Raw genomic sequence first — 22585 nt, forward strand, 5'->3', positions numbered from 1 at the left:
ACAACTCTCAAATGATCTGAAAACAAAGATTGTTCAACATAGTTGTTCAGGGGAAGGATACAAAAAGTTGTCTCAGAGATTTAACCTGTCAGTTTCCACTGTGAGGAACATAGTAAGGAAATGGAAGACCACAGGGACAGTTCTTGTTAAGCCCAGAAGTGGCAGGCCAAGAAAAATATCAGAAAGGCAGAGAAGAAGAATGGTGAGAACAGTCAAGGACAATCCACAGACCACCTCCAAAGAGCTGCAGCATCATCTTGCTGCAGATGGTGTCACTGTGCATCGGTCAACAATACAGCGCACTTTGCACAAGGAGAAGCTGTATGGGAGAGTGATGAGAAAGAAGCCGTTTCTGCACGTACGCCACAAATAGAGTTGCCTGAGGTATGAAAAAGCACATTTGGACAAGGCAGCTTCATTTTGGAAACAAAAATTGAGTTGTTTGGTTATAAAAAAAAGGCGTTATGCATGGCGTCCAAAAAGAAACAGCATTCCAAGAAAAACACTTGCTACCCACTGTAAAATTTGGTGGAGGTTCCATCATGCTTTGGGGCTGTGTGGCCAATGCCGGCATCGGGAATCTTGTTAAAGTTGAGAGTCGCATGGATTCCACTCAGTATCAGCAGATTCTTGAGAATAATGTTCAAGAATCAGTGACGAAGTTGAAGTTACGCCGGGGATGGATATTTCAGCAAGACAATGATCCAAAACACCGCTCCAAATCCTCAGGCATTCATGCAGAGGAACAATGACAATGTTCTGGAATGGCCATCCCAGTCCCCAGACCTGAATATCATTGAACATCTGTGGGATGATTTGAAGCGGGCTGTCCATGCTCGGCCACCATCTAACTGAACTGAACTTGAATTGTTTGTCCAAAATACCTTTATCCAGGATCCAGGAACTGATTAAAAGCTACAGGAAGCGACTAGAGGCTGTTATCTTTGCAAAAGGAGGATCTACTAAATATTAATGTCACTTTTCTGTTGAGGTGCCCATACTTTTGCACCGGTCAAATTTTGGTTTAATGCATATTGCGCATTTTCTGTTAGTACAATAAACCTCATTTCAATCCTGAAATATTACTGTGTCCATCAGTTATTAGATATATCAAACTGAAATGGCTGTTATAAACACCAAAATATTTAGAACAAAAAATGATTAAGATTAATAGGGGGGCCCAAACTTTTTCATAGGACTGTATATATATATATATATATATATATATATATATATATATATATAGATAGATATAGATCTATATATCACATCTCAGGTATCAATAAAAAAAATAAATAAAATAATATTATATGGCAAGTATGCTTCTTATTAATAATGTGGGATGATATTATGCACAAAACTCCATGTTACCCCCTCTCCTGTGGTTATCCGAAGTGACAGACAGGAGAATACTAAGATCATTTTCTCCCGTCCCTGCGCTGTCTGCTGCTCGTGTTCTCCTGCGCACTGGTTATAGTGACGCTACGGGCATATACAGCTCTGCTTTAGCAGATGATATCTCTAAATCTATGGGGGCCTCAAGTGCTGAGTCCTGCTCGCCCAGCACTATGGCGGAGTTAAAGGCATAACTTTAGTTCTGGAGTTTGAGCGCTTTGAGCCACAGCTGTACAGATTAGACAAACCCAACCTTCCTAAGACATCCCTGCCCCCGTCTATCACTCCAGATCACGCAGATGTAGCAGAGCAGGTGGCCACTAGAACCCTGCCTGCATTTCACACTGTTATGCTGCCATCTACTGGTCAAAATACATATTTACATAAATAGATTGCACAGGGAGGAAACCTGATAGAGGTAAATGAGATCTTTACAGACGGCACCTGACACTGGGGAGCGCCTGCTGTCACTAAGGCTGGTAGAAACTGACAAAAATCTGGACAATGGGGTCCACGTGTAACCGCTGTTTTAGCGGCCCAGTTCTCCGTCTAGCGTCAGAATGGAATTAAAGGGGTTTTCCAGGACATTAATTGATGACCTATGCTTAGTACAGGTTGTCAATGGGCAGGGTTCTGAGCCATGCCCCTATTTAAAGGGGCTTTGGTATTCAGGTGGTTGATGCCGCCTCTGAACTACTTACCAAGCACAGCGCTGTCCATTGTATAGTGGCTGAGACAGGTATCACATCTCAGCCCCATTCTCTTGATTGGGACTGAGCTGCAGTCAGGTTATATGACTGAGAAATGTGATGTCACGTGGAAGCCACTGTCACTTCAAGCAGGTGCTCCGCAGGGGTCCTAAGTGTCAGACCCCCATAGATTTTCAATCAATGATCTATGCAAAGGATAAGTCATCAATTAAAAAGTCCTGGACAACCCCAATAAAGCGGTATCCCCATCTGACACTTATATGTACTTGCATCTATCTCCAGAACGGGGGTCCCCAAAACTTCTTGACTGGTACCATGGCTGCAGAGAATGGAGAGGAAAGGGCTCATGGGAAACTCTCTCCATTCACTTCTAGGTTTCAGACATGTTATCCTTAATATATTAGAATAATTTCTCACCTGAATCAATCCTGGCTTGTCTCCGGGCCGCGCACTCCTCGATACGTAGTTTTGGGATTCCCTCAGCCACGGCTCGGGCCATTCCACCCATCTCTTCTATCTCATTGATAAGCTGAGCCAGGACACGGAGAACATCAATGAATGGAGGAGAGAAGACAAACGAGGGGTTAATGCCTACCACGGTGCGACACCTAAGCCGGTCACTGACATCAGATAACTAATGGGTTAAATAAAGCTGCAGCAATGGAAGGCGTGGCGTTCAGCTCTGCTACATCAGCACACAGACACAACACATGGCGGCCTCACCTTCAGGGCAGCCTGGTAGACGTCCTCTGTAAGATTCTCCATCATGTAGGACCCACCCCAGGGGTCCGCCACCTTGGGGATGCCGGACTCCTCCTGAATTATAATTTGGGTGTTGCGAGCAATCCGCGCGCTCTTCACAGTGGGCAGTCCTAAAGCCTCATCAAATGAGTTAGTGTGAAGCGACTGGGTGCCTCCGAAAACAGCGGCCATGGCCTCAATCACGGTGCGGACGACATTGTTATAGGGGTCCTGCCAAACAAAAAAAGGAGTAAAGTGACCAGGACAGAATATGGGATATTAGTGACCCTTTACTTCCCATCAAGAATTACATGATAATATTTCAGACGCCACCAGGGGGCGCACTGCTTCAAACTCACAGAGCTGAGGCAGTGCTATTCTACACATGGCGCTCCTGAGGTGTCCTCACCTGTTCTGTAAGTGACCATCCAGACGTCTGACAGTGTGCTCGGAGTAACAGAGACTTCTTATTCTTGGGCTGGAAGTTCTTCTCTATCAGGTGAGCCCACAGCCTCCGTCCTGCTCTCATTTTGGCTATTTCCATATAGAAATTCATCCCAATACCCCAGAAGAAGGACAACCTGAAGGAGCGCAAATCACAAGACCAAATATTAATAATATAATAATATAATAATAATTTTATATAGCGCCAACATATTCCGCAGCGCTGTACAATTTGTAGGGTTCAAATACATACAGAAAGATACATTACAAAGAAAGTCATTTCACACAATGGGACTGAGGGCCCTGCTCACAAGAGCTTACAATCTATGAGGTAGAGGGGGTGACACGAGAGGTAGCAGGGGCAGCATTGCTTATACAGAGGTCAGACACTTTTGTAATAGAGGTGACTGTCATTACACAAACATAAGACTTTATGAGCCATCACTAGTGGTGTCCTTTAACATGTGGATGGAGCTTGGACCTATAAAGTTAGCCTGAAGTGGCATCATATCATGTGGGGTAATGTGGGAGCGGGGACAGAGGAGGGTTATATTTTGGGGATTCTAATTATAGTACGGAAGGGTTTACATTAGGAATTGTGATAGGCCTGTCTGATAAGATGTGTCTTCAGTTTGCGCTTAAAGCTGTAGAAACTGGGAGTTAATCTGATTGTCCGGGGTAGAGCATTCCAGAGAAGTGGTGCAGCTCGAGAGAAGTCTTGTATACGAGCGTGGGAGGGTCTGATAATAGAGGAGGTAAGTGTTAGGTCATTGAGTGAGCGGAGAACATGGGTTGGGCGGTAGACAGAGATGAGGGAGGAAATGTAGGGAGGTGCGGCATTATGGAGAGCCTTGTGGGGGAGGGTGATAACTTTATATTTTATTCTATAATGAATAGGCAGAATGAGAATGGACAGTTTGAAGTGCAGTGGGTAAGGGGATCATTGCTATGGTAGGTATGGGAATCAGTGCCACTGGGGGATTGGGCAATTATTTCCTGACGGGTCTCATCAATTTTATCATGGAAATAAATATTAAGAGCTGGACCTACCGTAGAAAGGCGAAGTCTAGTGTGTGAATATTTATCCTTACGCAGAGTATTTACATTAAAGATAACTTACATTACTTACCCTGCAGTGCTCCTGAGTTATATTCTGTGCAATATTCCAGAGCTGCGCTCACTATTCTGCTGGTACAGTCACTGTGTACATACATTACATTACTTATCTAGTACTGATCCTGAGTTACATCCTGTATTATACTCCAGAGCTGCACTCACTATTCTGCTGGTGCAGTCACTGTGTACATACATTACATTACTTATCCTGTACTGATCCTGAGTTACATTCTGTATTATACTCCAGAGCTGCGCTCACTATTCTGCTGGTGCAGTCACTGTGTACATACATTACATTACTTATCCTGTATTATACTCCAGAGTTACATTCTGTATTATACTCCAGAGCTGCGCTCACTATTCTGCTGGTACATCACTGTGTACATACATTACATTACTTATACTGTACTGATCCTGAGTTACATCCTGTATTATACTCCAGAGCTGCGCTCACTATTCTGCTGGTACAGTCACTGTGTACATACATTACTTATCCTGTATTATACTCCAGAGCTGCACTCACTATTCTGCTGGTACAGTCATTGTGTACATACATTACTTATACTGTACTGATCCTGAGATACATCCTGTATTATACTCCAGAGCTGCGCTCACTATTCTGCTGGTACAGTCACTGTGTACATACATTACTTATCCTGTATTATACTCCAGAGCTGCACTCACTATTCTGCTGGTACAGTCATTGTGTACATACATTACTTATCCTGTATTATACTCCAGAGCTGCGCTCACTATTCTGCTGGTACAGTCACTGTGTACATACATTACATTACTTATCCTGTACTGGTCCTGAGTTACATCCTGTATTATACTCCAGAGCTGCGCTCACTATTCTGCTGGTGCAGTCACTGTGTACATACATTACACTACTTATCCTGTATTATACTCCAGAGCTGCGCAAACTATTCTGCTGGTACAGTCATTGTGTACATACATTACATTACTTATCTAGTACTGATCCTGAGTTACATCCTGTATTATACTCCAGAGCTGCGCTCACTATTCTGCTGGTACAGTCACTGTGTACATACATTACATTACTTATCCTGTACTGATCCTGAGTTACATCCTATATTATACTCCAGAGCTGCGCTCACTATTCTGCTGGTACAGTCACTGTGTACATACATTACATTACTTATCCTGTACTGATCCTGAGTTACATTCTGTATTATACTCCAGAGCTGCGCTCACTATTCTGCTGGTACAGTCACTGTGTACATACATTACATTACTTATACTGTACTGATCCTGAGTTACATCCTGTATTATACTCCAGAGATGCGCTCACTATTCTGCTGGTACAGTCACTGTGTACATACATTACTTATCCTGTATTATACTCCAGAGCTGCACTCACTATTCTGCTGGTACAGTCATTGTGTACATACATTACTTATACTGTACTGATCCTGAGATACATCCTGTATTATACTCCAGAGCTGCGCTCACTATTCTGCTGGTACAGTCACTGTGTACATACATTACTTATCCTGTATTATACTCCAGAGCTGCACTCACTATTCTGCTGGTACAGTCTTTGTGTACATACATTACTTATCCTGTATTATACTCCAGAGCTGCACTCACTATTCTGCTGGTACAGTCACTGTGTACATACATTACATTACTTATCCTGTACTGGTCCTGAGTTACATCCTGTATTATACTCCAGAGCTGCGCTCACTATTCTGCTGGTACAGTCACTGTGTACATACATTACATTACTTATCCTGTATTATACTCCAGAGCTGCGCTCACTATTCTGCTGGTACAGTCACTGTGTACATACATTACATTACTTATCCTGTATTATACTCCAGAGCTGCGCTCACTATTCTGCTGGTACAGTCACTGTATACATACATTACTTATCCTGTATTATACTCACTATTCTGCTGGTGCAGTCACTGTATACATGCATTACATTACTTATCCTGTACTGATTCTGAGTTACATCCTGTATTATACTCCAGAGCTGCGCTCACTATTCTGCTGGTGCAGTCACTGTGTACATACATTACATTACTTATCCTGTACTGATCCTGAGTTACATCCTGTATTATACTCCAGAGCTGTGCTCACTATTCTGCTGGTGCAGTCACTGTGTACATACATTACATTACTTATCCTGTACTGATCCTGAGTTACATCCTGTATTATACTCCAGAGCTGCGCTCACTATTCTGCTGGTGCAGTCACTGTGTACATACATTACATTACTTATCATGTACTGATCCTGAGTTACATCCTGTATTATACTCCAGAGCTGCACTCACTATTCTGTAAGGTGTACATACATTACAGCTGATGATAAACCGAGCACCCATTGTTCTTACCTGGGTGCAAATTCATCAATGGTCAGCCCAGCTTTCAGCCCTGTTCGGCAATACTCCAGACCATCAGCCACAGTGTAGGCCAGCTCCAGGACGGCATCGGCTCCGGCTTCCTGCATGTGATACCCGCTGATCGAGATGGAGTTAAATTTTGGCATGTTCTGGAAAGAGGTTAAAAATAAGCAGTAAAGTATTACCGCATGTAATCTACTGTAATACCTCTATAATCTTCATATTACACTATGAGAATGAAGGGAAAGCACATTTTAAGATATCAATTCAATCACTGATAGTATAAGTGTGACCTCACATTTTTGGCCATATTGTATAGGGAGGGATTTGCGGAACATTTATCTCATAGACCTCATTAACCTATATATGGAAGTTCTACAGATCTCCACATAATAACTAATAGCCCTGCTATGGAGATCTGTCCTGTATTCACTTGTACTGCCAGTATATACAGATACAGCAAATGCCAAAGGAGTGTCACTTCCAATAGTTGTATCTCTGGTTTTACAAAGCTTTGAGAAGTGTTTCTTGAGATTCTCAGCTTTCAAATGCTGCCATCATTGCAGCTCTAGCTATAACAGAAACAGAAAAATCACTAGTTGAAAACAGGTCGGGATATAGATTTTTATGTGCTGCAGCCAGGACCTTCCACCTCAATGACATCACCATACACCGAGTTCCTGCCAGGACCTTCCATCTCAATGACATCACCATACACCAAGTTCCTGCCAGGATCTTCCACCTCAATGACATCACCATACATCGAGTTCGTGCCGGGACCTTCCACCTCAATGACATCACCATACATCGTGTTCCTGCCAGGACCTTCCACCTCAATGACTTCACCATATACCGAGATCCTGCCAGAACCTTCCACCTCATAGACATCACCATACACCGAGTTCCTGCCAGGACCTTCCACGTCAATGACATCACCATACACCGAGATCCTACCGGGACCTTGCACCTAAATGACATCACCATACACCGAGATCCTGCCAAGACCTTCCACCTCAATGACATCACCATACACCGAGTTCCTGCCAGGACCTTCCATCTCAATGACATCACCATACACCAAGTTCCTGCCAGGATCTTCCACCTCAATGACATCACCATACATCGAGTTCGTGTCGGGACCTTCCACCTCAATGACATCACCATACATCGTGTTCCTGCCAGGACCTTCCACCTCAATGACTTCACCATATACCGAGATCCTGCCAGAACCTTCCACTTCATAGACATCACCATACACCGAGTTCCTGCCAGGACCTTCCAAGTCAATGACATCACCATACACCGAGATCCTGCCGGGACCTTGCACCTAAATGACATCACCATACACCGAGATCCTGCCAAGATCTTCCACCTAAATGACATCATCATACACCGAGATCCTGCTAGGACCTTCCACCTAAATGACATCACCATACACCGAGTCCCTGCCAGGACCTTCCACCTCAATGACATCACCATACACCGAGTTCCTGCCAGGACCTTCCATCTCAATGACATCACCATACACCGAGTTCCTGCCAGGACCTTCCACCTCAATGACAACACCATAAACAGAGTTCCTGCCAGGATCTTCCACCTCAATGACATCACCATTCACCATATTCCTGCCAGAACCTTCCATCTCAATGACATCACCATACACCAAGTTCCTGCCAGGACCTTCCACCTCAATGACATCACCATACACCGAGATCCTTCCAGGACCTTCCACCTAAATGACATCACTATACAAATACAGTGCTGAGATCTACTTGTGTAGTGTATGGAAAAGGGATGGCAACCACATTAAGAGACATAAGCATGAGAGGAGAGAGTTAGGACAGCCCAGGTAACAGCCTACATGCAGCCATATAGGTATGAAGACCGGGAGACCAGACTGCAAGCAAAATATTAAGTCTGACTATAAGAAATTGGTGCTTGTAAATTTAGAAAGCAACATTACATGAATCTACCTACTTCAATATGACTAAGTGTCTTAAAGGGGTTGACCAGTATTGGCTGCTTACTTTCATAACAGCACCACACCTGTCCATGGGTTGAGTCTGGTATTGCAGCACAGCTCCATTGAAGTGAAAGCAATTACAACCTGTAGACAGGTGTGTCATTGTTTTCCAAAAAAAGTGGCCATGTTTTTCTAATCCAGGATTTGAAGGACAAGTAGAGGTCTCACCTGTGATGTGTACTGGAATATATCAGCAATGATTCTCATGGAGGGCTCTGGAGGGAATATGTAGGTGTTCCTGACCATGAACTCCTTCAGTATATCGTTCTGGATGGTCCCGGTCAGATTCTCCTGAGGACAGCCCTGCTCCTGCCCGGTGACGATGAACATGGCCAGGATAGGGATGACGGCACCATTCATGGTCATGGATACAGACATCTTCTCCAAAGGAATTCCATCGAAGAGCATCTTAGTGTCTTCTACGGTGTCGATAGCCACCCCTGCCATGCCCACGTCTCCATGCACCCGGGGGTTGTCAGAGTCATATCCTCGATGGGTGGCCAGGTCAAAAGCCACTGATAATCCCTGCTGACCGGCTGCAAGCAAATAAGATGTCATTAGGGATAAGGGAGGCAGCGGCTGTGCAGAACCCCATAGATGCAGCAGTGGCTATGGATGCAGCATCTAAGGGGTTAAACACTCTGGATCAGCGTTTTCCCTGATGTGGAACGTTGCCGTAGGGTGCAGTTATGCGGCACTGTTGATGCCGCCATCTCTGCTCCAAAAAAATCCTACATTATAAGATCCCATTATACCCCCATATTCATGTATTTGCTGAAATTCGGAAAACACCCATCACTTTGCGTGAGACTAAAAAAAAATATACCAAAGAGTAGATGGCTGCTAAACTGAAAAAGGTAGAAGCCAAAATAAATTGTTATGTTTCTCAGGGCCCACTGGACATAGTATAATGCTCCCAACTGCCCCTGCACACAGTATAATGCCCCTCCACACAGTATAGCTACTCATTAGCCCTAATCTGCAGTATAATCGTCCCCAGGCCCCCCCACAGTATAACTACCTATCAGCCCTAATTTGCAGTATAATGCTCACCAGGCCCTCCCACAGTATAGCTACTCATTAGCCCTAATCTGCAGTATAATGCTCCCCAGGTCACCCACGGTATAACTACCCATTAGCCCTAATCTGCAGTATAATGCTCCCCAGGCCCCCCCACAGTATAACTACCTATTAGCCCTAATCTGCAGTATAATGCTCCCCAGGCCCCCCCACAGTATAACTACCTATTAGCCCTAATCTGCAGTATAATGCTCCCCAGGCCCCCCACAGTATAGCTACTCATTAGCCCTAATCTGCAGTATAACGCCCCCAGGCCACCCACGGTATAACTACCCATTAGCCCTAATCTGCAGTATAATGCTCCCCAGGCCCCTCCACAGTATAACTACCTATTAGCCCTAATCTGCAGTATAATGCTCCCCATGCTTCCCCACAGTATAACTCCCTATTAGCCCTAATCTGCAGTATAATGCTCCTCAGGGCCCCCCACAGTATAGCTACTCATTAGCCCTAATCTGCAGTATAATGCTCCCCAGGCCCCCACAGTATAACTCCCTATTAGTCCTAATCTGCAGTATAATGCTCCTTAGGGCCCCCCCACAGTATAGCTACTCATTAGCCCTAATCTGCAGTATAATGCTCCCCAGGCCCCCACAGTATAACTCCCTATTAGCCCTAATCTGCAGTATAATGCTTCTCAGGGCCCCCCACAGTATAACTACCCATTAGCCCTAATCTGCAGTATAATGCTCCCCAGGCCCCCACAGTACAACTACCTATTAGCCCTAATCTGCAGTATAACGCTCCCCAGGCCCCCCCACAGTATAATTACCTATTAGCCCTAATCTGCAGTATAATGCTCCCCATGCTTCCCCACAGTATAACTCCCTATTAGCCCTAATCTGCAGTATAATGCTCCTCAGGGCCCCCCACAGTATAGCTACTCATTAGCCCTAATCTGCAGTATAATGCTCCCCAGGCCCTCCACAGTATAACTCCCTATTAGCCCTAATCTGCAGTATAATGCTCCTCAGGGCCCCCCACAGTATAACTACCTATTAGCCCTAATCTGCAGTATACTGCTCCCCAGGCCCCCACAGTATAACTACCTATTAGCCCTAATCTGCAGTATAATGCTCCCCAGGCCCCCACAGTATAACTACCTATTAGCCCTAATCTGCAGTATAATGCTCCCCCGGCCCCCACAGTATAACTACCCATTAGCCCTAATCTGCAATATAATGCTCCCAGGCCCCCTACTGTATAACAACCCATTAGCCCTAATCTGCAGTATAAAGCTCCCCAGGCCCCCCACAGTATAACTAACCATTAGCCCATCCCACACAGCATAATGTTCCCAGGGGGCCCTCACATCCTCCATATAAATAAAACATAACACTTACCAAGCCCCTTTCCTACAGAGCTCTCTGCTGCACCGAGCTGCAGACATCACTAGCAGCTGCCTGAATGGTGGAGCAGGAAGCTAAACACTTCCTGCTCCACCACTATATTCACACCTACATTGACACATGCATCCAACACCTTCACACAGTTACGTGTGCTGTGTCCATCTGCTCGGTTTCTTAAATAGACACCAATTTTTCAGACAACTTAATAGATCATGTGATCTGGACCAAAATGTAATTCACTTTTATTTATAAATGTTGCTGCTTTCTGCCTAAGAAACCTCTCTAAAATCCCTACCACTAGGTTTCTCCCTTCTAGCTAATTTGCAGTCCACTCCATTAATAGGACCGTTCCATCCATAGACAAACTTCCCAGTAAGTGGAAGTTGGCAGGGACTGTTCTCTCTTCACGCAGTGAATGAAGATGGGAGGGATTGATTCTCCTTAGAGTCTCCGCATATGTCTGCAAGCTGCTTTCTCTGTGCACTGGACAGAACATTCTGCACATCTCAAAGCTTACAGTGTAACAAAAGTCTTCTATGTAGTCGTATCTACTTCTGGCTGCTTTGTTTGATCACACATGGGGTATTAGTCACAGACTGTGCTCATAGATTGCTCTTCCCCTGCATGTATGTGTCCTATATTTGCCGTCCAGTGCCCCTGAATCTCCTATCTGATGGCAACTTGCACTTTTCTCAGCTATTTCCTATTGTACAGTTATTCTTGGCAGAATTACATGTAAATAAACCAGTAGTAGTAATAATAGATGGGGCAGACTGTCATAGCCACAGCCTCAGAGACAAATAGAAAATGTGCTGCAGCCATAATGTGATTATCACCAGCAGAAAAACTGATAGGACATCATGAATGAAGACTTGATGACTACAGTCGTAAAACAGACTACCCAACTTTTCATGAAAACTCAAGTACCCTTTAAAAACGCAGAATGGCTAGCTGCAAATGGTATCAAGACTAAAAAATCTTGGTACCATTTCCAAAATTTTTTGTTGACTTAGGGATCATTTTGGTCTCCATCTGCAGCCCTGCAGCATATTACACTCATTTGGTGCCTTTGTACAGTGTGAGATCAGAGGCACAGCCTTACCCTTTATGTTGTCCCTATAGAACTTGTTGCTCTCCTCCACGGTGCTGAATCCGGCGTACTGTCGGATAGTCCAGGGTCTGTGTGTGTACATTGTGGGGTATGGTCCTCGGGTGAATGGACTGACTCCTGGGAGTTCCTCGGGCAGCTCTGTGGTGTCCCTCTTGGTGTACAGAGGCTTTATCACTATACCCTCTGGAGTGTGCCATCTCAGACTCTCTGGATCTTTCCCTTTTAGCTGTTTCTTGGCCAGGGCTGCCCATTCTGGGTGTAAGGTTTGGTGGCTCCGTACGGAGGGCAGGCGGCCGCTGCTGAGCCTGAGGAGGGCAGGAAGCTTGGTCGGACCAGGATGTTGGTTTCCGCAGATCTTCCCCAGCAGCAGATGCTGCACTCTCGCTCTCAGCATGATCTGAAGATGACCAGAAGTCTGAGCAGGAGGAGCTGGCAATGCAATGCAGAAGATATTAACCCTTACAAAGATCAAGAATTAACACAAACAATTCTGTTTTCAAAGACTAGCTATAGTATTATATCATTATTAGTTAATCAATATGTACACACATTACATATATTTATTACTAGAGGGAGGACCCGGCTTCGCACGGGTATATTACATGTTATGTTTGTGTAGTGGCCCCATAAGAATTGTCCAATTTTGCACTGGTGTATTTTGTATGTGGTTTGTGTGTATGTCCATAAGCGTCATGTGATTATGTGTATCTCATTTTGGATATCAGTGAAAAACCTGTGATCAGTTGTTATGGATACCTGGAGTAAAGCTGTATCTAATCCTTCCCCATACAGTACTGTGTTTAGACGCAAGTATCTAATCCTTGTTGGTGTGGTACTGTGTACAGATGTGTGTATCTAATCCTCCGGTAAATGAAACTGTGTGCAGAACTGCATATCTAATCTTACAGCATGTGGTACTATGTGCAGACGCGTGTATCTAATCCTCTGGCGTGTGGTACTGTGTGCAGACAGGTGTATCTAATCCCTGGCGTGAGGTACTGTGTGCAGATGCGCGTATCTAATCCTCCCCGTGTGGTACTGTGTGCTGAGATGCGTATCTAATTATCTGGCATGTGGTACTGTGTGCAGAGGCATGTATCTAATCCTCCAAAGTGTGGTACTGTATTCAGACGCATGTATCTAATCCTCCCCTGTGTGGTATTGTGTGAAGAGGCGCGTATCTAATCCTTTGGCGTGTGGAACTGTGTGTAGACGCGCATATCTAATCCTACAGCATGTGGTACTGTGTGCAGATGTGTGTATCTAATCTTATGGTGTGTATAACTGTGTGCAGACGTGCGTATCTAATCCTCTGGAATGTGGAACTGTATGTAGATGCGTGTATCTAATCCTACGGCATGTGGTACTCTGTGCAGACGTGTGTATCTAATCCTATGGCGTGTACAACTGTGTGAAGGCACGTGTATCTAATCCTCCCCTGTGTGGTATTGTGTGAAGAGGTGCGTATCTAATCCTATGGCGTGTGGAACAGTGTGTAGATGCGCGTATCCAATCCCCCGGCATGTGGTACTGTGTGTAGACGTGCGTATCCAATCCCCCGGCATGTGGTACTGTGTGTAGACGCACGTATCTAATCCTCCCCCGTGTGGTACTGTGTGCAGACGCGCGGATCTTATCCTCCCCGTGTGATACTGTGTGCGGAAACGCGTATCTAATCCTTCCTTGTGTGGTATTGTGTGAAGAGGTGCGTATCTAATCCTTCGGCGTGTGGAACTATGTGTAGACGGGCGTATCTAATCCTATGGCATGTGGTACTGTGTGTAGACGCGCGTATCTAAACCTCCCCCGTGTGATACTGTGTGCTGAGACGCGTATCTAATTCTCTGGCTTGTGGTACTGTGTGCAGAGGCATGCATCTAATCCTCCAAACTGTGGTACTGTGTTCACACACACGTATCTAATCCTTCCCTGTGTGGTATTGTGTGAAGAGGCGCGTATCTAATCCTTCCGCTTGTGGAACTATGTGTAGACGCGCGTATCTAATCCTACTGCATGTGGTACTGTGTGCAGACGCGTGTATCTAATCCTATGGCGTGGACAACTGTGTGCAGACGCGCGTATTTAATCCTCTGGAGTGTGAAACTGTATGTAGACGCGTGTATCTAATCCTATGGCATGTGGTACTCTGTGCAGACGTGTGTATCTAATCCTATGGTGTGTACAAATGTGTGCAGATGCGCGTATCTAATCCTCTGGAGTGTGGAACTGTGTGTAGATGCGCATATCTAATCCTACGGCAAGTGGTACTGTGTGCAGACACGCGTATCTAATGCTACGACATGTGGTACTGTGTGTAGACGCGCGTATCTAATCCTACGGCATGTGTTACTGTGTGCAGACGCTTGTATCTAATCCTATGGCGTGTACAACTGTGTGAAGACACGTGTAACTAATCCTCCCCTGTGTGGTATTGTGTGAAGAGGCGCGTATCTAATCCTATGGCATGTGGAACTGTGTGTAGACGCACGTATCCAAGCCCCCGGCATGTGGTACTGTGTGCAGACGCGTGTATCTAATCCTATGGCATGTGGTACTGTGTGTAGACGCGCGTATCTAATCCTCCCCCGTGTGGTACTGTGTGCAGACGCGCGTATCTAATCCTCCCCCGTGTGATACTGACGCGTATCTAATTCTCTGGCTTGTGGTACTGTGTGCAGAGGCATGTATCTAATCCTCCAAACTGTGGTACTGTGTGCACACACACGTATCTAATCCTCCCTTGTGTGGTATTGTGTGAAGAGACGCGTATCTAATCCTTCGGCGTGTGGAACTATGTGTAGACGCGCGTATCTAATCCTACTGCATGTGGTACTGTGTGCAGACGCATGTATCTAATCCTATGGTGTGTACAACTGTGTGCAGATGCGCGTATCTAATCCTCTGGAGTGTGGAACTGTATGTAGACGCCTGTATCTAATCCTTCGGCATGTGGAACTGTGTGCAGATGCACGTATCAAATCCTTCAGTGTGTGGAACTGTGTGCAGAAGCGTGTATTTAATCCTCTGGTTTGTGGGACTGTGTGCAGACGTGTGTATCTAATCCTCTGGCGTGTGATACTGTGTACTGATCTGTGTATCTAATCCTCTGATGTGTGTATCTCAGTTTGGATATCAGTGTTGTATTGTGCATGTGGAGTGACCGTGTGTATTGCAGTTGGAGTATGAGTGAAAGTCTTGCAGGTTTGTATTGGCTAAGGGGGGGGGGGGCACTGTGTTTGGAATGCTGTATCTCAGCAACGGTGCGTCCGAGCGAGTTGGAGTCTCGTCTTAAACCTTCCCGGGTACCTGAAGTGTCTCTGTACCAAATTTGGTGCAGATCGGTCCAGTCGTTTGGTTCGCATTAGAGCACAGACAGACAGACAGACAGACAGACAGAAATTCATTTTTATAATATAGGGAGATTAAAGGGATCCTATTACTCACACATAGGAATAGCCTTAAGAAAGGCTATTCTTCTCCTACTTTTCATCGTCTTCTCCGCCCCGCCGTTTGTCTACAATCCCGGTTTCTCTCGGTATGCAAATTAGCTCTCTTGCAGCACTGGGGGCGGGCCCCAGCACTTAAACAGCACTGGGGGGCGTCCCCAATGCTGCGAAAGAACTCTCTCCAGCGCCGCTTCCATCTTCATCAGCAGCGCCCTTTTCTTCCAGTGCTGGCTTGTAACTTCTAAGCCTCGGGCCGAGCAGACTGCGCATGCCCACAGTCCACGAGAAAATGGCCGCTTGCACAGTATTGTAAGTGGCCATTTTCTCGTGAACTGTGCACATGCACAGTCTGCTCAGCCCAAGGCCCGAGGCCTAAAGGTTACCAGCCACCGCCGGAAGAAGAGGATGAAGAGGACACTGCTGATGAAGATGGAGGAAGCGCTGGAGAGAGTTCTCTCGCAGCATTGGGGACGCCCCCAGTGCTGCGAGGGAGCTAATTTGCATACAGACGAAAACCGGGATTGTAGGCGAACGGCGGCGCAGAGAAAACGATTCCGACGTGGCACCTAGAAAAAATTGTGTGTGAGTGATAGGATCCCTTTAACCTTATATAATAGTTTATAGGGAAAACAGCTTTCAACACCAACTTACATATAGTGTACTCCAGAGCTGCACTCACTATTCTGCTGGTACAGTCACTGTGTACATACATTACATTACTTATCCTGTACTGATCCTGAGTTACATCCTGTATTATACCCCAGAGCTGCGCTCACTATTCTGCTGGTGCAGTCACTGTGTACATACATTACATTACTTATCCTGTACTGATCCTGAGTTACATCCTGTATTATACTCCAGAGCTGCGCTCACTATTCTGCTGGTACAGTCACTGTGTACATACATTACATTACTTATCCTGTACTGATCCTGAGTTACATCCTGTATTATACTCCAGAGCTGCACTCACTATTTTGCTGGTACAGTCACTGTGTACATACATTACATTACTTATCCTGTACTGATCCTGAGTTACATCCTGTATTATACTCCAGAGCTGCACTCACTATTTTGCTGGTACAGTCACTGTGTACATACATTACTTATCCTGTACTGATCCTGAGTTACATCCTGTATTATACTCCAGAGCTGCGCTCACTATTCTGCTGGTGCAGTCACTGTGTACATACATTACATTACTTATCCTGTACTGATCCTGAGTTACATCCTGTATTATACTCCAGAGCTGCACTCACTATTCTGCTGGTACTGTGTACATACATTACACATGTCTACAGGTTATTATTCAGTAAAGCTGAGCTGCAGTAACAGATCAGGAGGAAGGGGGGGCGCAGTGTGTTCTAAATGGTGCATTATCCAGACTGCTCCATACATTGACTTAACTGTATATAGAAGATGTCGCCTTTGACTTCCCAGCATACAGTATATCCCTCTCCTGCTGATTCCAGACATTACAATCTTTCGCTCTTTTTCACTGCCATCGCTTTTTGTAGTGATGATTCTGGATGGATTTTTGGGACACAGGATCCATTCACAGCAGTCACAACCATTCACTACTGACAAGGACAAGAGGTAGGGGGCAGCCTCACGCCTCACCTGCAGCAGCAGCTGGACACATAGACGGTCTGGGGACCTTGGGAGGATCCTTGTGACCCAGACGTAGAGTCCTGAAGATCATCTGCCATGAGTAATACTGGGCGGCGAGGAGCCTGGCATCACTACTACACGCAGACTCCTCCTTATACACCGAGTAAGGGGAGAACACAGAAATCTGCCCCCTTAGGAAGTCATCCAAGAACCATCCCAATACTGACTGCACCAAGACTATAGGGGCGCATGCACATGTGGCAGATGTGCCAATCTGATATGTATTTACTAGAATACCCATGGCAGAAATGGCAAGGATAACACTGAGACCTCTACCATGACTGTGCAGTGAATGTTCCACGGATCCACACAAGACTGGGGATGTTACCTGTAAGTACAATGCTATAGCAGTACATGTGGACCTACCCTAAGGCCATGTTCACACATATCAGACTCGAGCATGGGTCTGCACTGAAATCCACAATCTTTATCGCTATTTATGACCGCAGCAGGAGATAAAATCCATCATGGAAATAAGGATACATTCACATGGCAGATATAAAACTAACAGTGACCGACTGGCACAGTGGGGTAGAGGGCCCTGCCCGCGAGGGCTTACCATATATACACTATGTGATCAAAAGTATCCGGACACCTGGCTGAAAATGACTCAAGTTGGTGGCGCCCTCTAACGGTAATGCTGGATACAATATGGTGTTGGCCCACCCTTAGCCTTGATGACAGCTTCCACTCTCGCAGCCATACGTTCAATCAGGTGCTGGAAGGTTTCTTGGGGAATGGCAGTCCATTCTTCATGGAGTGCTGCACTGAGGAGAGGGATCGATGTAGGTCGGTGAGGTCTGGCACCAAGTCCAAAACATCCCAAAGGTGTTCTATAGGATTCCAGTCAGGACTCTGTGCAGGCCAGTCCATAACAGAGATGTTATTGTGGTGTAACCACTCCGCCACAGGCCGTGCAGTATGAACAGGTGCTCCATCGTGTTGTAAGATGCAATCGCCATCCCCGAATTGCTCTTCAACAGTGGGAAGCAAGGAGGTGTTTAATACATCAATGTAGGCCTGTGCTGTGATAGTGCCACGCAAAACAACAAGGGGTGCAAGCCCCCTCATGAAAAACACCACCACACCACCACCTCCGAATTTTACCGTTGGCAGATGATGTTCACCGGGCATTCGCCATACCCACACCCTGCCATCGGATCGCCACATTGTGTACCGTGATTCGTCGCTCCACACAACGTTTTTCCACTGTTCAGTCGTCCAATGTTTACGCTCCTTACACCAAGCGAGGCGACGTTTGGCATTGACCTGCGTGATGTGTGGCACCCAATCACCTGACCACGTTCGAAGTCCGTGAGTCCCGCAGAGTGCCCCATTCTGCTCTCTCCCGATGTCTAATGTCTACGGAGGTTGCTGATATGGAGTACCTGGCAGTAGGTGGCAGCACAATGCACCGAATATGAAAAACGTATGTTTTGGGGGTGTCTGGATACTTTTGATCACACAGTGTATATAGCGCCGTCATATTCTGTAGTGTTTTACAGATATTGTCAACACTGTCCCATATAGGGCTCACAAGTAGGGTTGAGCTGATCTTGAGATTTCAGGATCGATTTTAAAATCCGATTTGCAATCATTTTCCAGCCGATCCCGATCGTGAAATGTGCCCGATCGCCAATCGGGATCCGATCTTTCCCTACTCACAATCTACTATACATCCCCTATCAGTAAGTCTTTGGAGTATGGAAGGAAACCGGAGAACCCAGGGGAAACCCTGCAAACATGGGAAAACATACAAACTCCTTGCAGATACTGACAGCAAGCAGAGATCTAGAAAACCGAGAGGAAATACTGAAAGTATATTGGAAAATTGTTGAGCTTGAGAAAGTGCTACCAGCACGAAACGGCTGTCGCTCTCCCAGGGGTGAACCATGGGTTTCTGCCGCCTGAGGCGGACGTCAGAAAGCCACCCCCCCACCCCGGAGGAGGGGGCGGCAGGGGCGGGGTGGAGCGAGCGTCTTTAGCAGGCAGAAAGAGGACCTGCTCTCTGCCTGAGCGTGAGGAGAGGCCGCTGGAGCAGCGCTGCTCCAGCGGCCTCCCCAATCCACCACTCAGTGACGGTGACCCTAAGCCAGTCCAGGACAGCTTGTCCTGGACTGGCTTAGGTCAGCAAAAATGCCGCCCTCCCTGAGGCCCTGGCCGGTCGCTTCAGGTCGCCTCATGGGAGGTGCAGTGCTGCGCTCTCCTCTCCCAGGCGTGCCTCCTCCCGTATTGTATTTTACAAGGATGTTTGAAATATTTTTATACTCTTCCAACGATGAGTGCCCAGCTTTTTCTATTTTCTGGACTTTTTTTACTTGCTGTGAGCACCACCAGTGAAGTATATGGAATTTACCCCTGACCTCCCATAGCATTTGGTTGTATGCATGCAGTAGTGCCACCTCATCCTTTTCATTTTTTAGACTGGAAAATTGTACAACTTTTTATTATACAAACAATAAGATTTGTCTCTCAATATTGGTGTGAAAGTGGACAACCCCTTTAAGCTTACCAGACCTGCATGCAGTTTATTTTTCATTGATGTGTTAACTGCACCGTGTGAATACATCCTAGGTCATGTGAGCAAAAAAATGCCCGCGCGCAGGTGCAGTTGGCTTCTGCCCAAGGCCCACTGGCATTGAAAGTCAGGCCGGAAGACGACACGTAGAGGCCGATTCCTGAAGAAGATGGAGGCCCTGGAGAGTTCTCTCGCAGCATTGGGACCGCCCCCAGTGCTGTGAGACAACTCATTTGTATAAAGACGGAAAACGGAATATCTACCGAACAGCGGCGCGGAGAAAACATCTAAAGATAGGAGAAGAATGGTCTTTCTTAAGGCTATTCCTATGTGTTATGGAGAAAAAAAAAGGGATTCTAATGATAGGATCCCTTTAAGAAAAGGTGTGAACACTGCCTGAACATGAATAAAGGGGTTTCCAATCACTGACAGCAAATGGTGAGAGACTGAAACACAAAGTAGAGGAGAAAGTTTCTGAACTTTTAATTCTGCATAGATTTAGTGACAAAAAAAAACTGGACAATCCCTTTAAATGTTTGTCATTAGGACGGGTGACAACCTGGACACAAGAGCTTGCAATCAGGTCACCCTGATCACGTGACATTATGCAGTCCCCCCTACTAATGTGGAAATAAGCAGCTGCACGGTCACACATCACCATGTTTACTGGTAGACACATGACTACACAATCACCAGAGGAATGAACAGGTGTCTATCCGATCACATAAGGACAGGGACATGGCGCTCATACTGTCCTGTCTCCTAATAAGAGGACACTCAGGACTCCCATAACACTCTGACACTCTCACCTTATGTCCTGACAGCCGGATAGCGTCGGGAAATAGGATTGGACTACAAATCCCGGCGTGCTCTAGTGCAGCAACACGTCACTTCCTGTGTCCGGCCTACCTGCTCCTCCCGGAGCACCGAGACTGCTGATTGGGTTCCGCCTGACACGCCCCCTCCTGCCAGTGCTGTCAGTCTGTATAGAGGTGTATGATTGTTGTGTAAGCGGCTGCTCGGGTGTCACGTGGTATCAGCTCAGCCATAGCTTGTGTGCACAGGCTGGGTATGCTGCAGGCTATACTTTAGTTTTGATTGGGCAGTTTATTGGATGGGGATAGTATACTGAGTGGGGCGTCAATAAAAGAGTAGTACACTCTGTGAGGACCAATAAAAGTTGCAACATACTGTGTGAGGGGATCAGTATACTGTGCAGGGGCTAATAAGGTGTACAATATACTGTACAGTGGCCAGTAAAAGGGGTAACATACAGAAAGGGGCCAGTAAAGGGATCGGTATACTGTGTAGGGCTAATAAGGTGTACAATATACAGTGGCCAGTAAAGGGGGTAATATACAGGGCGGGGGCCAGTAAAGGGATCAGTATACTGTGTAGGGCTAATAAGGTGTACAATATACAGTGGCCAGTAAAGGGTGTAATATACAGGGCGGGGGCCAGTAAAGGGATCAGTATACTGTGTAGGGCTAATAAGCTGTACAATATACAGTGGCCAGTAAAGGGGGTAATATACAGGGCGGGGGCCAGTAAAGGGATCAGTATACTGTGTAGGGCTAATAAGGTGTACAATATACAGTGGCCAGTAAAGGGTGTAATATACAGGGCGGGGGCCAGTAAAGGGATCAGTATACTGTGTAGGGCTAATAAGCTGTACAATATACAGTGGCCAGTAAAGGGGGTAATATACAGGGCGGGGGCCAGTAAAGGGATCAGTATACTGTGTAGGGCTAATAAGGTGTACAATATACAGTGGCCAGTAAAGGGGGTAATATACAGGGCGGGGGCCAGTAAAGGGATCAGTATACTATGTAGGGGCTAATAAGGTGTACAATATACTATACAGTGGCCAGTAAAGGGGGTAATATACAGAAAGGGGCAAGTAAAGGGATCAGTATACTGTGTAGGGGCTAATAAGGTGTACAATATACTATATGGTGGCCAGTAAAGGGGGTAATATACAGGGCGGGGGCCAGTAAAGGGATCAGTATACTATGTAGGGGCTAATAAGGTGTACAATATACTATATGGTGGCCAGTAAAGGGGGTAATATACAGGGCGGGGGCCAGTAAAGGGATCAGTATACTGTGTAGGGCTAATAAGGTGTACAATATACAGTGGCCAGTAAAGGGGGTAATATACAGGGCGGGGGCCAGTAAAGGGATCAGTATACTATGTAGGGGCTAATAAGGTGTACAATATACTATACAGTGGCCAGTAAAGGGGGTAATATACAGAAAGGGGCAAGTAAAGGGATCAGTATACTGTGTAGGGGCTAATAAGGTGTACAATATACTATATGGTGGCCAGTAAAGGGGGTAATATACAGGGCGGGGGCCAGTAAAGGGATCAGTATACTGTGTAGGGGCTAATAAGGTGTACAATATACTATATGGTGGCCAGTAAAGGGGGTAATATACAGAAAGGGGCCAGTAAAGGGATCAGTATACTATGTAGGGGCTAATAAGGTGTACAATATACTATACAGTGGCCAGTAAAGGGGGTAATATACAGGACGGGGGCCAGTAAAGGGATCAGTATACTGTGTAGGGGCTAATAAGGTGTACAATATACTATACGGTGGCCAGTAAAGGGGG

The 22585-nt window shown here is 45.9% G+C and overlaps 1 protein-coding gene across 1 annotated transcript in view; it reads right to left on the bottom strand.

Moving 5' to 3' along the window:
- Window positions 1-20834, bottom strand: part of MMUT (methylmalonyl-CoA mutase) — a 43207-nt gene extending 22373 nt beyond the window's left edge. Inside the window, exons 1-7 of the mRNA XM_075269219.1 lie at window positions 20780-20834; window positions 12330-12767; window positions 8967-9334; window positions 6767-6924; window positions 3256-3427; window positions 2829-3077; window positions 2523-2634 (exon numbers count right to left, since the gene is read on the bottom strand). Coding sequence (XP_075125320.1) covers window positions 2523-2634; window positions 2829-3077; window positions 3256-3427; window positions 6767-6924; window positions 8967-9334; window positions 12330-12732 — 1462 coding nt within the window. The 5' untranslated portion in view covers window positions 12733-12767; window positions 20780-20834. The remainder of the gene's footprint in view (window positions 1-2522; window positions 2635-2828; window positions 3078-3255; window positions 3428-6766; window positions 6925-8966; window positions 9335-12329; window positions 12768-20779) is intronic.
- Between the last annotated feature and the right edge of the window lie 1751 nt (window positions 20835-22585).

Source organism: Leptodactylus fuscus, chromosome 3, assembly GCF_031893055.1.
Source record: "Leptodactylus fuscus isolate aLepFus1 chromosome 3, aLepFus1.hap2, whole genome shotgun sequence".
Taxonomy (NCBI): Eukaryota; Metazoa; Chordata; class Amphibia; order Anura; family Leptodactylidae; genus Leptodactylus; species Leptodactylus fuscus.